The 16,270-nt window shown below is 34.9% G+C and overlaps 2 protein-coding genes across 6 annotated transcripts; both read right to left on the bottom strand.

The window, feature by feature from the left end:
* On the bottom strand, positions 102-4,686 carry LOC109822710 (F-box protein At5g52880). Of its 2 annotated transcripts, none has more exons than XM_020388941.1 (5): positions 4,365-4,686; positions 3,377-3,528; positions 1,777-1,847; positions 1,472-1,631; positions 102-397 (listed from the first exon to the last, which is right to left on the bottom strand). In XM_020388941.1, exons 1-5 carry the CDS (start codon positions 4,556-4,558, stop codon positions 240-242), a joined length of 735 nt encoding a protein of 244 aa, XP_020244530.1. In that variant the 5' UTR covers positions 4,559-4,686; the 3' UTR covers positions 102-239. The 2 variants fall into 2 exon arrangements, with proteins under 2 accessions (XP_020244530.1, XP_020244529.1); XM_020388940.1 differs by having other exon boundaries at positions 117-397; positions 1,472-1,671; positions 1,760-1,847; positions 4,365-4,679.
* LOC109819630 (spastin-like) lies at positions 5,813-13,222 on the bottom strand. 4 transcript variants are annotated; one of them, XM_020385409.1, is made up of 16 exons: positions 12,896-13,222; positions 11,690-11,811; positions 11,502-11,590; positions 11,374-11,409; positions 10,878-10,971; positions 10,178-10,220; positions 10,004-10,098; positions 9,452-9,516; positions 8,770-9,266; positions 8,607-8,679; positions 8,421-8,513; positions 7,776-8,344; positions 7,557-7,695; positions 7,411-7,479; positions 7,160-7,285; positions 5,813-6,279 (listed from the first exon to the last, which is right to left on the bottom strand). In XM_020385409.1, the coding sequence occupies exons 1-16, from the start codon at positions 13,096-13,098 to the stop codon at positions 6,166-6,168; spliced, it is 2,427 nt and encodes an 808-aa protein (XP_020240998.1). In that variant the 5' UTR covers positions 13,099-13,222; the 3' UTR covers positions 5,813-6,165. The 4 variants fall into 4 exon arrangements, with proteins under 4 accessions (XP_020240998.1, XP_020241000.1, XP_020240999.1 ...); XM_020385411.1 differs by lacking the exon at positions 12,896-13,222 and having other exon boundaries at positions 11,502-11,606; positions 11,690-11,781; XM_020385410.1 differs by lacking the exons at positions 10,004-10,098; positions 10,178-10,220.

The following is a 16,270-nucleotide window of genomic DNA, read 5'->3' as shown; positions in this document are numbered from 1 at the left end:
GACTTCCACAGCCTATAGCACAATTCATGTCGCAAAAAACCCTCTTTGTGCACATGTACTCATCATTAACGACGATATACTCTGAACTGAACATTCATATCTCCAACAATGTGAAGAATCTTCAACTATAAGTATGGAGAAACAAGAGTCCCTATGCATTAGCATGACAACATTTTACGATGACGGAGCATGACTTTAGATATAAAATGAGATTACAGACATGAGTTTGGACTTGAAGATCATACCTTATATGGTGTAGCTGGTTTTATTGTAGATATCTGGTTCACAAGCTTATAGCAATGGTGTGAGGATGCAATTGTCACATCACTGAGCCAAATAATGGATTTACAATGGCCGCATATAGCTCTGTATGTTGCAGACTTCCAGGTAACATTACCTATAAAAAGTTCCCATTATCAGAGAATTGATTTATATGTGCACATTGAAAAAGGAAAAAATTGGAATAAATCATGCTTGCTGATGTGACAAAAAAGGTAAATATCGAATCAACAAACATTGTATATTCAACGTGTTACCATCCTACCTCCCATTTGATGTCTTTCAGATATAATAATTGGTAAAATGTTAAAACATGAAAGAAACTGTGCAAAAATTCAGGATAAAACAGAGATTTAAGTGCCAACAAACTAGAAAGAAGGAACAGCACGAGAAATCTACTCGTGCCAATATCATACAAGAAGAAGGAAGCTTTTATTTATTATTTCATTTAAAGAACTGAGAAGTGAGAACTGGTTAGTTGCAAGAAATAAACAAGACACTATAGAATTTATCACAATATAGCCTCCTTGAGCTGCAAATTAAACTTGAAGGCTGCAGACTGATGCCTTTTATCATGGAAAACAACAAAGTGCATGCGGTAATAGGCAGCGGATAATGAAAAAGGAACCTATGCTTGACAAATTCAGAATCAGAGCTCATCAATTCTTTATAACATGCAACAAAAAGAAGGTTCTCATGCAACTTGGAACGACACCCATGCGAGAGATTGCAAAAAATGCAGCAGGACAGATTGAGCGGCAGATAAGGGAACTGCAAATTAAGTATAATATTAAATTTTACAAATATCCTTACCTTTGCAATGTTCTCAATATGATAAATTGTTTCAAAGAGAATTACGATTCTGATAATATTACAAACCCAATAAAGTATTACATGCTTAAGACCAAAACTAAGACAAATGAGAAGCAAAATTTTTGATAATAAACCAGAGTTAAATAAAATTGAATATCCACTGTAATTCCTTAGCATGTTGCAATGTTACATGCTCTGTCAAGTAATTAGTATTACTTATCAGTGACTAATAACCATTCTCATAATATCCGACTCTCGATGTACTTAATGACATTAGGGTCCAGATTAGGCATGTTGCTGTGTATTTAACATCCAGAGCCATGATTACTAGCTACTAAAATACCAACATGTTAACAATCCTGTGAGAAGAAAAACATACCTATATACTTTCTTTTAAAAGCCTCCCTCCAGTCGGTATTGCCCATCACATCTTCACCCTGCACAACTGGATGCGGAACTACTTTCTTTCCTCGAGATATATTCTGCAGCTGCGCTTTACTCTTGTCATCATAATCGCCAAACAGAAGGGAATACTGCAACTGCCATAGCATGTTATCAGCTGCAGCTGAATTCCATGCCCTTCTAAGAGAAGTTAAAATGTTATTAACTTCTTTTAGAAATATATTAAATCTATTGATTTTGAAAATACATCGGACAGAGAGAATACCAGCACACAGAACTGACATTTATTAAAGATCGCAAGTCCAAAAAACCAAAGATATGGACGAGAACATCTTGAGGAAGTTGCATTGAACCTGGATAAGAAAAATAAAGAAACACATGAGTCAGGTATTACAATAAAAACATAACATTTCTTAGTTCTCATCTTAACATAAACAAAGTAGAATAAAAGCTATTAGAAGAGCCAAAAATATGCACACATTGAATATACACGATGCAGGCTCTACTTTATCAGAAAAAGTTTCGACAACATTATTATAAGGTGATTATGAACAGGTGTGACTAGTAAAACTTAGCAGTCAATTTTACACAAGATTGATCTTCATGAAGGAATTATATTTACATGTGGCCCAAGATCAGCAATGCAAGAGCTTGTATGGGAAAAAGCTTTTACATGCATGAGCACTAATTCAGCTTGAGTTTTAACAGAAAGAAATCACATCTAATAAAGGCCAGTTTAGTAAATAGCACATTGCTAATTTCCACACATAGATGCAAATAAGTAGCAAGGTGTCCCCTTTAAAGTTCCCGTAACTTCGATCTGGTATCACAAGACAGTACATATTCCTTCTTCTGTAAAATATTAAGTATGAAATGTAAAAGGGCATATACCACCACTGAAGGAAAAAGTAAAACAGAAGACAGCAACTGGCAAGGATTTGTATTTGTCTGCTACTTTCATTTCACACGATTGACCTCACAGACTTCAGCACAACATGACTTTCAACTAATTTTTCAGTAGTTTGGAGTGTAATTCTGAATTTTGAATCAGATTGTAAACCCACTTTTCTGATGCATAACACTAAATAGGAGTTAAAAAGTAAGCACAAATTCTAAATGATGCTAGACAACCCCTGTACCATTTTTGTGACCACATACATGCATTCTTGTCATACATATGGCTTATGCGGATCATGGCCATTACCAGAACCATGAGGCCAAAAGTGTTCAGAGCATCAAGACCGAAAGAGGGAGGGGGGGGATATTAAAGTCGATTTGCATGTTTTACTAAAAGGGTTATTGGTTGATGAAAATGGAAGAATGCCAAAAGTTATTGAAACTGCAGATTTACTTTCTATGTTTGGATAGCATTAGCAATATGGAAAGCCAAACTGGTACAGAGAGATGCAAATTGCAACAAAATGGTACAGACAAATCAATGCATCAAATGCTCTGGAATTTGCATAAACATGAGGTTGTAACCCCCAACATATTAGCGGTTGAATTATTTATACAGCGGTTAAATACTTTAACATCCATAATGTCATCCCACATCAGAAAAGCAACTCATGTTAGTCCGAAGTTAATTCTGCAACAAATGTTGCATGTGCCAAACAAATGATGGACTTCCAGCTCGACCAATTCAGCAAGTGTAGCATTTCACATTTCACATGACATAGAGCCAATTAGCCACCAAAACAACTAAACAAGTGAATAGCTGTGCCAAGACATGCAAACCAAGATAAAGGGCTAACTAAAAACAAAGGGCTTAAAATGAACCAAAGTCAGGGTTATGCTATTAGGGACTAAACGAGATATAGAATTAAATGACTTTTAATTTTCAGAAAGCCTTTCAATTGCTGACAAACTTTTAAGATAATACCTCCATTTTGACGAGCTTTACCACGCCTCTTATGCGCAACCATAGCATGCTTGAACTCAGAAACAGCCAATGATCTTTTCTGCTTAGGAAACGAGGCTTCTGCTGCCTGGACAAGGAGGTTTGCTGATGAGATTCCATGGGATGTCTGCACTCTGACATTTATACACCAACTTAGAAAATATCATAAAAAGGTGCAATTTTCAACTAAAACATAACTGGTGGAGCGTAAAAGCTTGAAACAACTTAAACCAAGAATGTAATAAGTGCAGATAGACCCCCGTGGTATCGCCCAATTGCGGATAGATCCCCTGTAGTCCTATTCGTGCACACAGACCCCAGGGGGTGAAACTTTTTTGACCCTTAACAGAGTAAAAAAAAAGTTTTTTTGACTCTCAAAAGAGTCAAAAGGGGGGCAAAATTTTTGAGGAGGTGGATAAACCCCTTGTACTTTCTATTGGTGAGGATTGACGCCCGATTGCTAATTTATTTCAGCCGATAATTTGTCACAATTGGCATAAAGGAAATCGTAAATACAAACCTAATAAGTAATTGCAAGCCACTATTTGCATAAAGGTAATCATCACAAATATAAACCTAGGAGGTAATTGCAAGAGAATTAAACCCAAGTATAGCATGAACGGTGAGGTTATATTAACAAAAGATGAACTTTTAACGCAACGTAACGTAGAATTGTAATAAAATATATGAAATGACACAGAGAGCAAAAAAAGACCCCACTCCTAATTACAGAAATATAATCTTTAACAGGCTATAGCTCTAGCTACACAACCAATCAAGCTCGAGCTATCCACGAGCTATTCGAAATCCCCAAGATTGACGAGCTGGCAAACAATTGATATGAATCGCGCCAAAAATAAAGCGGGATCAACGAATCATCCACTAATCGAATTTCATCAATCTCAACCGGCCATATCAAGGATTAAAACACAAAATAATTAGAGAAAACTGAAGGGAGGAAGAGGCTAACTCCGGGAGAAGGCGGAAGGCCGAGAGAGTATCGCGAAAGATGAGGGCTTGGAGATTTTTGGGAAGCTTGGGGTATGCGCTCCTCAAAAGGAAGCTGAGCTCGTGGCAGGCCCAAGGATAATCGTAACGGCGACCTAGGGCATCGCCAAGCCCTAATTCTCCGTATCTCTTTACCGCTGTTGACCCTGACTCCATCTCCCCCTTTGGGTCGAGAGGCAAGCGAAAGCACCGACAACTGTTATTTATCGTTGGGTAAAATTTTAAGGGCTAATCCCCGGCGAACTTTGGGGTGTCTGTCTTTCCAAAACCCCTCCGAACTTTGAGCTTTTCTCACCCCACTCCCTCCCTTACATGCATTTGCAAATAACTAAAATTTTCGTTGAGAGAGAAAAAAAAAATTCCAAAATTTAAGACAGAGCATATGTTGCCTGTAAATGATAAATGCCTAGGTTGGGAATTTTTTCCCTCTTAAATCTCAATGAAATTTTAGTCATTTTCAAATTATATGTAGTTCAAAGTTTAGAAAGTGCTTTGTGAGATATCTCAAAATTTATGGGTTATGTGAGATAAATAAAGTTTAGGGGGTTTTATGCAATACGACGCAAGCTTCAGGGTATATGTGAAATTAACTCAATTTTTAACCGAATTAATTTTGCAGAATACCCCCTAAGTTTTAGGTGTTCTTGGGAAAAATTTCCAAGTGATTTGCTCCAACATGCAACGTGATTTCCTTTTGTATTCTCATTTATGCTAGGTCCTTGAGTCTTATTCGTCCTTCTCATCTTATGCAATCCGAGTTCAGAACTTAAAATGTAAAATTTCAACTTTTTTATCCTCTTTCATCGTATCCTAAAAACTCAAAAATCAAAAATAAAAATCACACTAAGCTAAACCCCCTAATTAATATATATTTTTTAATGTGATTTCTCCATTGTTATTTGATCATCTCATCAGTCCCAGTCCCACTTAAAGATTTGCCTAAATATATAGGAACATTTTAGGACTTTGGTCATTATGGATTAAAAAGGAGAATACTATAGAAAAAAGACATAGCTACGGCTGGTTCTTATAATGATTTCAAGTAATCAAATCGTAAGTAATGTGGACAAAGAACTGAAGAAGGAAGTAAACGAATATATAATTATTTGTATTAGATTTTACAATTAATCATATTCTAACTCGTTAATGGATTAGCTTATTAGTCATTTTGTAGTTTCTACTTGACAATCAGTACTGGATTCTTATTTTGTTCTTAAAGGATCAACAAGTACAGCACAAATTTGAAGTTTCCAACAACATCATAAAACACCATAGTTATGATCAAAACAATTGCATCCTCTCACTTCCACTAAGTACGTACCCTCTTTATGCTGAACCTTTTCAGCAAGATCTCCTTCATAGTATGTATACTAAACAATGCCAGTTGTGTGTAATCCTAAACTCAATCAATTACACAATCATGCAATACTAAACTTTCTATTCAAGGGGATATAGTTTAGTAAACATTGTTCTCCAATTATCAAATACATAATCTAAAACAATGAAACCAGAACAAATACAATACATTAGGCACACCCATCATATACATATGAGATGTCGAAAGAATATTATACAACATACTATCTTAACTACATTTGCCTATTTCTGTTTTCCTATCCCTCCCTTAGTCATGTTGATCTCCACAAACAAATAGGATAGGAACCAACAATCTCATGTCCTTTCTTCAACTTCTACCAACCATCTTTGCATTTTGTCTTGATCTCGAATGGGCATCTGTCCGAGTGTATTAATACATGTATGATTTAAAGGAAGTAAGACAACTGCTCCTTCTTTCTTGAACCACCTTCCCCGTATAAGTCATTCCATTGCCTTAGTTCGCTCATAACAGAACCTTCGGTAGCAAAGCTGGCAGAAACCTGCATCACAGAATTGATGTCAAATTTTGTTGAGATTTTAACCCAAATTTTATTTTATTTTTCGTTAAGTGTAATTGGAGAGAAGAAAGTAGTGAGAAAGAGATAACAGCAGAATGAAAGGAGTCACAACGAAAGAGGATGAAGAAAGAGATTTTGAGAACAGGTGTGAGGTACAGATGAAAAGAATCAGAATGTACAAGGCTGCTGTGAAGTTTGGTCACTAATCCCAGTCAGCACAAAAATACTACATTATGAACATGAGCTTGGCACAAGTGGTTAGATGGAGGAGCATGAACCATCCTGTTTCATTACAAATAGTATAATGGTGAATTGTGAAATTGACACAGGACGCGCAGGCTTTGCAGGATAAGGCATCAGATGCACCTATTACTCCAAGAAAGAGAGAAGTAGACCTACACTATTAAAATTCCACTAGCGGAAATACCACCATAGAACCAGATTTCCAATATTCACGAATTATGCCAGTTTATCAAGATGCCAATTCTGGAAAAACACACACGCACACACGCACGCGCGCGCGCGCGCGTGCGCGCGCGCGCACACACACACACACACACACACACACACATATATATATATATAGGAGCATACTTATTAAAAGAAGCTGTGTAAGCCAAATGGACTGTGCTCAAACTATGACTGAGGCTATTTTCATACAAAAATCCCTATCAGATCTTTGTGCGGCTATTATGTATATTATGTGGTTGGCGCGTTGGAGATTTTTTTTATAGATACTTATATACAGAGACCTATAAAACCTATGAATTGTGCATATACTAAAAAAAATACTTCTTTCCATCCCAACTGACTTTTAGATAAATGAAGATCATTGGAAATAAGTTAGAAAAACAATACTTACTTGATTCTTAGCCTGCCTCATGTCTTCCATGTTTAACGGCCTCAAAATAATTTCTGGCTCCACATCCTCCTTAGTTTCTGTTGTCTCTGCTGCACCCTCTCCTTTCTCAGCATTCTCCTTCTTCTCCTGATATCAAAAAGACGTTGCACAGTTGAAAATGTGAAGTAGATCAGATAAAACTAAGCAAGTTTATATTATCGATGCTAGTCTGAAGGAAAATTAAAATAGAATATGCTCAGACTGATCATTACCAGTTCCTTGAGTTTCTCCTTCTGAAGTAGCTCCCGAACAGGACGATATGCTGCTGTCGTGCACAGGTTCTGCCATTGCAATTCGTGACAAATTAGGAGTCAATCATTTTTAACAATAGTGAAATTACATTAGGCGAGAAACAAACCTTAAGATCGCTGCCACTGTATCCTTCAGTCATGGTTGCTAGCTCTTTGTAATCAATACCTTCTTCAACCTTCTCTTTTGACAATAATGTTCTCAAGATTAATTCCCTGCTCTCCAGCATCGGTAGGCCGACCATGATTCTATTCAATAAGATGAAAGGTATCAGAAGCAGGAAAGGAAGGGGGAAAACCTTGAACATGCTATATTATATGGAACAAACCTGCGCTCAAACCTCCTAATAATAGCTTCATCAAGATCAAATGGTCGGTTTGTTGCAGCAAGAACAAGGATCCTTGCACCGGATTTTGTCAGGATCCCATCCCAGTGAGACATAAACTCATTCTTTATCTTCCTCATCGCCTCATGTTCTCCAATTCTACTCCTATGCCCAAGCATGCTATCAACTTCATCCACAAAGATTATAGTGGGCGAAACCTTAGCAGCCAGTGAAAACAAAGCTCTAACATTCTTCTCATCTTCACCAAACCATTTTGATGTGATAGTAGCCATTGAGACATTAATGAAGCTTGCTCCAGCTTCATTTGCTATGGCCTTTGCCAGCATTGTTTTCCCGGTCCCAGGTGGTCCGAATAATAGTATTCCCCTGCAAGGTTTTAGTAGACCTCCTTTAAAGAGGTCTGGTCTTTGAAGGGGAAGCATGACTAGCTCCTGAAGAGATTCTTTTATATCTCCTAAGGCGCCTATATCATCAAATGTCACTCCAATTTCATTGGCTGGGATAACCTCTGATCTAATTCGCTTTTCGAATTCATTGTCTGGAGCAACTTCCTGTAAGAAAATTTATTAATGCTCGGGAAACTTAGAGACTGCTGGATTATCATTATTATTATGGGGTTAAACTTACAGGTGCTTTTGCTGGTTTAGATGATTTATCCGTTTCACTTTTGTTTTCAGAAGCCGCTGCATCAGACTTTGTGGCTTCTTCATTACCAACTTCCTACGAAACAACAAAAATTTTATTTAAAAAATTGATATTAGAGATTTCCACATTTTTTTACCATGTTTAAATTCAACACATAGATATACACACCTTTGACGATTCAGCATTAGCTTCCAGCTTTAGAGAGTCACTTTGCTGAAATAAACTCAATCCATGGGACAAGCTGTTTTATGAATGTACAGTTAGATAACAACAATATAAAGATTAGAATGTAATAGAAAATAAAATCCAACCATAGCACGCATTAACCAACCTCTTTGAAGAGATGACAAGCTTTCCATTTCTGTACTCAGGATCCTTGTTATTCATTAAATGATAGGAAACTGCTGAAATCACTATTTCCTCTATGTAATTGCTGAGAGTCATCGTATCTGCGAGACATATAGAGCTCAAATCATCACACTCAAGATCATTTGCTACAAGTACCTCTGCGATATGGTTTCTGTTATCCTGAATTTGGATCTTTTTCATGTCTTCCTCTAGTTGAGATTTCCAACATCCCAAGTGCATTTCATCCTCTGGAGGCTTGATCTCTATATTGTAAGGGAACAGAAGAGTTAAACTCTCGTCCACTTCTTTGAATTCGCTGTCTGAATCCAACAGCCTTGAACCAAGTATCAAAACTGGGCCTGATATTTTTGTCAACATCTTTTGAAACAAGGAATACATTCTTTGGGACCTAGACAGAAAGTTCTCAACGTCCCTTATATAAAGGATAGTAGGATTGATTTTGGAGATTGATGTTAAAACCTGGGCAGCAATGTTCAAGATCAGAAATCACAAACTATTGGAAACCATAAACAAAAAGTTAAAAGTTATGGTATCAATATCAGAATTAGAAGCAAACCAGCTTACTTTATTTCCTTATCCAGATAGGATATAAATTGATTGCAAACAACAACAAATGTCAACAGCATATGAAATTAGATAAATACCTTGTAAACTGATTGTAGGAGGACTTTCTCATCAAATGACCAGCTGCTTGTACGTTTGAGGGGAGCTGAAAATCAAGTACCATAAATTGAGCTGGAGTTAAGGGGGAAAAGAAGAACAAAAAATATTTAAGATAAGTTTGTGCTTTCTTTATCTCAACAGAGCCTTCTTAACATGGATTTGTGACCCATAGCTGACCCCATTGAATGAAATAGTTGTTAAGCTAAAGTAATTTCATGAAAATTAGAAAGGTAGAATCATGTGAATTAAACATATTCGAACTTCTAATATACCTTTCTTTGATAAAATAATATTGGTTCCACCAATAATTTGTGATCATTTTGCAGTGGTTAGTATAGAGTGTTTTAACTAATACTAGTTCATCGATAACATATCTTAGGAGCAAATAGGTACTTTTATATTTAATACCATTCATTTAGATTTATGTATTTGAACAAGAAAAAGGTCCAAGACTAAACCGACATGAAGATACTCAAACTCCTGCTTTTACTAATAGCCAAAAACACAGAATGAAACATGAATAGTGAAGCGACCTGGATTTACTGAACCACTTTGTGATGTGACATCATTCATATCAACTGAACAAGAGTCATTCCTGCGGATATTTGCGGTTTTACTGTTGCCATCCCTAAATATAAAAGTAGGATAAATGAACTATAACAGGACATAACAACTGAGTTATTATCGTGTACATAACAAGCAAATACCTTGCCCTTAAATCTGCACTGCTGCCTTGCCTACGTAATGGAACTGTTATAGAAGTGAAACTATCCCATAAGTGACAGCACTATGTAGACAGGAGAGAAAAAGAAAAACAGTTGAGATCATATATAGAGTTTCTAGTATTCTACAGAAAAATAGAAATGTGTTATAATGTTCAGATTTCAGTCCAGGGAAAAACAATCATTTTCTAGTTCAGCCATGACTTTACTGATCAACAATACAACATATCATTCAACATATGGAACTTAGTTTGACATTTACCTCTCCCTGTTTTACAGAGATCCAAAATTTGATGTATTTCAACAAATTTATTTTAAGCCTTTATCTATTATTAACTCCTTGAGAAGGGCCTTCTGCTGGTGATTTAAAGGACAATTTTATCTGCAATTCACCTCTGAGCTTTTTATGAAGCACCCATGTTCACAAGGTCATATAAGGTCTCAAAAGCCCAAAATTGGACTTATACAGAACATAAAGGAGATGATGATTTTCAAAAAGCACATGTTTATGACATTCTCTTCGCAAAATTGTTTGAAGAAACAAAACTGACATCAGGAGCTGTAACCTAAGAAAAAAAGATGTAACCAGGAAAGACCAGAATCTAGTTAACCAATTTACAAATTCAGGTACTATGCCCTATGAAATGAAGATAGTATATGTGTTTATATATAATCCAACTGATACCTTTAGGTTCCTCCCTTGGAGAAAGAAGGGAAAAGGATTCAAATAGACCAGACATTCTCTCAATTGCTGCCTCTGATATGGATCTTTTGAGAAGCTGTAGAAAGTAAATACATAAAAATGAGAAATTTGGCCTCTTAAAACCATTATAAGAACACATCTAGAGCAGGAATATGCATCAACATTATTCACAACAAACTCCATGTAATTCATCATTCAACTACATCAGGTGTGTAATCCGCGTCATCAACATGAATAAACCCAAGGTAATGTTTCAAACGAAATATGCATATAACTTCAAAAAATTATCATGCTCCTTCAGGAAAAAGGAGGAAATAAAGATTGAAAATATAGATAAACTGCTAAAATGAAAATATAGATAAACTGCTAAAATGTGCATCCATCAAAAAGAAAGACAGACAGATATTAACTCTGCAGGATTCACAAAATTCAACAGATAGAATAAGAAATATGTGATGATAAGGAAAGAATTTCTTACTGAATCTTTATTGCCATCACCATATTTGCTCTGCATCTGTAACAATTGCCAATTACTGGTGTTAAAATCATACACATTTAAACACCATTCAAAAGAAGGATTAAAACACTTAAATTTCATCTACTGACCTTGAGAGAGAAGTCAGTTATATCTAACAACAATAGTTTGGCCTCAAAGTGATGCGCTAGCGCCTTTGCAAGCATCTGCTGATATAGCTCTTCAAATACGTATCTCTACAATCAGTATGGAGCATAAAATATACATATAGCTAAAATGCTTAAATAGCACACTACATATTTCAAACTTGGGTGATTACCTGCAGGGCCTGAGAGTAGTATGGCTCGACTTGCAGGAGATAGCTTCCGAGTATACTTAGAAATTTCTGCTTGCTTTAAATGAACAAAGGCTGCACTTGTCAAGACAGCATGGGTTTGATCACTGCCGCAAAAGATAGGAACAATTAGAATAAACAAACTACATTGGTTACTGGATTAGGGGCATTTCAAACTTTTGAAGCAAAACTCGAAGATGTAGCTACAATGAAATAACCCTTTTCCAACCACACGAAGAAAATGAAATGAGATATAAACACATTGTGTAGTTTTTTTTTCCTCAATTGAGTTCAAGAAAACATATCAACACTAACTAACATCCTGTCTGTGTTGTCTAACACTTTCCCCTGTTCTTTTCTATCTTTTATAGCCACTTTGCACATGTTAAAGAATGAAAATTTTACTCAACCATATGAGACTGTGATAACATGAAATAAAAAATTTTGGTAAGCAGGGTAGAATGAGACAAACTTATGATATTCATTCGATATTTCCTTGTATAGAATCGCATATCCATATCACTTAAGCTAAATTGATGCCAATCTTTTCTTGAAAGACCTACAAAGCTAAGAACTTAAGCTTTTATGATAATTTAGCTTTCTTTTTCTGCAAAAATTCACCCCTTAAGAAACAAATTATTTACAAATATTCAAGATTCTCAAGGTCCTTTCCCGACCAAACATGTAACTGATTAGTTACCCATAAAACTCCACCCAATACTGAGACAAATCCCACAAAATGCCAAAATTGACAGCAGAACATGGCTCTGCATTAAATCCCAATTATTGTCCAACGCCCACCACTACTCTGAAATGGACAACCCAGATTCTCTACTACCCATTCCAGAATATTCTGCCGAACTACCAGAACCCAACAAACTTTACAGCCTTGTACAGACAAACCCCCAAACCCACAAAAAGGGTTCTTTCATTATAAATCCGAAGCTTTACCCTGATTTATTTTTACACCCACCGCTGTATTAGAACTTCTTTAAACCTAATTTCTGCATTTCAACAGATAAAGTACAGCAAAAACACTGGCATGAATTAGGGAAAGTGAGTTTAGAAATAGTTCGATGCTTGTATGGATTTAAAGAACGGATCGCTGGGGTTATAAACAAGCAAAACTAAATATCTGCAAGAAACCGAAATCAAGAAACCGTAAAAAGATGGATTTCATCTTTTCTCCACCTGAGATAGTACGGGAACCGATCGAAGCTAGCATCACCCTCCTTCCCATCGATAACTTGCTTCATCAGCTCCGCCTCCAGCTTCTCCGCCGTCAACCCCCCGGGCTCCGCCGAGCTCTGGGCCGTCCACCGCCCAACGCCGAGGCCGACCCCAACGCTAAGCCCCACTCCAAGGGCCGACATGAGAAAGCTCTTTTGCTCCATCGCGGGATCGTCGAAACTCGATCGAGCTCAGTTTGAAACTTTTACATGCAAAGAACTCGAAAAATGAGATGAGGAGGTGAAGTTGGGGGATATTTATAGGAGGAACCCGAGATTTTTGAGAGAGAGAGAGAGAGAGAGAGAGAGAGACTATGGATTGTTTGCGGGCTTGTATGGAGGCGTGGGATTGACGTGGACTCGAGTTGACGGGAGATAAAGTGGGGGAAAAGAGAACACGGTGGCAGCCGCGCTTCTTATTGGTGACGGTGGGGCCCGTTTTCATTTGCAAGTTGCGATGAAATCACATGGGTGCGCTAATGAAAATGGGTTTTATTATAGAAAGAGAGTGTGTCGTTTTGTAGAATGAGACACTATGATACCACTGTGACACCATAGCGTTTCTCTCTGTAGTCACTAGCAACTTGAGTCCAATTCAATACAATTTTAGCAGAATTTCCCCTTGTATATGAGAGGAGAAAGTAAGATATGCCTCTCTACTTCGAACTTCAATGTACATATTCTTCCCTTGTCTATGCGTAACTACTGCATTTTGTTACCGTGAGGTGTGATATAATTACACCGGTGATCGTAGAGTCTACGTATCTACTCAGATATACCCTTAGATCACAATTCGTAATTACACGGATGATCTTAGTGTCTGGCATCAGATGAATGTCGTTGCTGATAATTAGAGTTTTTTTTTGGTTGTTGATTAGGATCAGGTCTAGGACTCAGGATTTATCTTGTAACAAAGATTACCAACTAAAGTTCAATGTTATATATAATCCTAGTCTTAATTGTCAATAACCTTTTGTCGTAGCTCCAATCCTAATCGTGGTGCTAATCCAAAACTAGGACTCCACGCCACCAAAAAAAAAACAAAAACAAATGATCTTAATCTATCGTCAGGCTTCAGGGTCACTCGTGTAATTCCAATAAGTAATCTTAGGATTAGCCATCTAAATATACACAAACTCAAGGTCACCGTTATACCATACCTTGGGATATCATAATATAATTTATCCTGGTTACTACATAAGATATCTTGTCGCATATTCATGCTCTCCACAATCACCACAAAATTGCACTTAAAATGAAAAGGGCTAGCGGTGCAATCCTACGTTCAATCTTTTCAAGTAAAAGGACAACAACTAATAAAGGCCCGAGGGTTGGTGCGATGGCTTTTGCCACATGAGAAAGCCAAATAAAAATAATGTCACAATCAAAAAGACCCCCAAAGTTGAAGTTGTTCTAGACCTAATCAGCCGACCCAATTTGTCGGTGACATGCGTCTTTTCTTCAACCGTGGGGTGTTCCCATCCAAAAAAACGTTCAATATACGCTCCCAAGTGTTGTTAATTTTCTCCCTAGTTAAAACTTGTCATGCAGTAACGAGGAAGAAAGGAATAAAGTTTAGTGTTCATGTTTCTGTACAAAGGACGAGTGAGCTAAGTGGTTTCACTTTCAGCTCACCCACTTTTTGGGCCGCTCTCGATGACAAATCTTCTTTGGGCCGCTCTCGAGCAAGGTCTCCTGATTAAGATTAACCAAGAAAGGTTTTATCACCGATATATTATGCTAGGTCACAGTTCGCCTCAAAACATTAATTCATATATTAATGAAACTTGAAATTGTTGGCTCTAACAGTATATTCTCATGACAGCACGTTGATATATATCCTTAGGGGGTTATTGGTTGGGACAAATTGGGGCCAAGTGGGAAAATTATTCCAATGGAACAATTTTACCCCTTTGGGATATTTTGAGTGGGGTAAAGTGGGATAATAAGATAATTTGAGTTTTTGATTTGACAATTCATGTGGGATAATTGATGATGTGGCACCTTATTAAAATATAATTTTATCTATTAATTACTTCTAAATTAACTTATCCAATTGGTTTAGTATATTATTTAGTATATTATTATAATATAAATATTATTTTACTTTATATTAAAATATAATATATTGTACTATACTTACAAATTACTATTATTAATTATTATATTGTATTATATTATATTATATTAGCATGATATACTATATATAATAATTAATATAATATAATATCAATATATTTAATATAATATTTTAATAATATAATATTTAATATAATACATTATTTTATTTATACAAAAATATAATATGTTATACAATAATTACTAATTAACATTATATTAGTATGCTACATTATATAATAATTAATATAATATATGAATAATATATTTAATATAATATTTTAATAATATATTATTTAATTTAATATATTATAATATAGTATCATAGGATATAATGTACTTTATAAAATATTATAATATTTTACTTTATTCAATGTAATATTTTAAAATTTTATATTAAAATTAAAATATAATATAACATATATATATTACATGATAATTACAATAATATATATTAAAAGGTATCATGTTATAGTTAATATATTATATTATTTCAAACTATAGTATTATATTATATTATATCATAATATTTTACTAATATTAGTAATTATTATATTATATTATAATAGTATGTCATATATATATAATAACTATAATAATATTTTATAAATTAATTATATAATAATATATTATATAATAATATATGTTATTAAAATATTATATAATATTATAATAAATATGTTATACTATAATTACTAATTAATATTATATAATAATATATGTTATTAAAAATTTAATATATGTTATTAAAATTTTAATATATGTTATTAAAATATTATATAATATTATAATAAACACGTTATACTATAATTACTAATTAATATTATATAATAATATATTACATAATATTATTAATATATGTTATTAAAATATTAATATATGTTATATTTTATATATCATATCATATATTATAATATAATTAGCATGTATTAGTTAAGTAAATGTGTTTTCTTAAAAATAGGTCTAATTAAAACACAATTTAAAATATAGCAAGCCGTATTGACGGTTTCCGCCTAAAAATATTTTGGCAAATTAAAAGCATTAATAATTGTACGTGCCATCTCTTGTATGATTCAATTTTTTCGTTCAACAACACCATTTTGTTGTGATGTTCTTGGAGCGAAAAACGTATGTGTTATACCATGATGGTCACAAAAATTACTAAAAAGTTTATTTTAAAATTCACCACCATGATCACTTCTAATTTTAACAATTTTCA

This window comes from Asparagus officinalis, chromosome 8, assembly GCF_001876935.1.
Source record: "Asparagus officinalis chromosome 8, Aspof.V1, whole genome shotgun sequence".
Taxonomy (NCBI): Eukaryota; Viridiplantae; Streptophyta; class Magnoliopsida; order Asparagales; family Asparagaceae; genus Asparagus; species Asparagus officinalis.
Note: the sequence above shows the minus strand (reverse complement) of the source record. Positions and strands in the feature narration are given on the sequence as shown.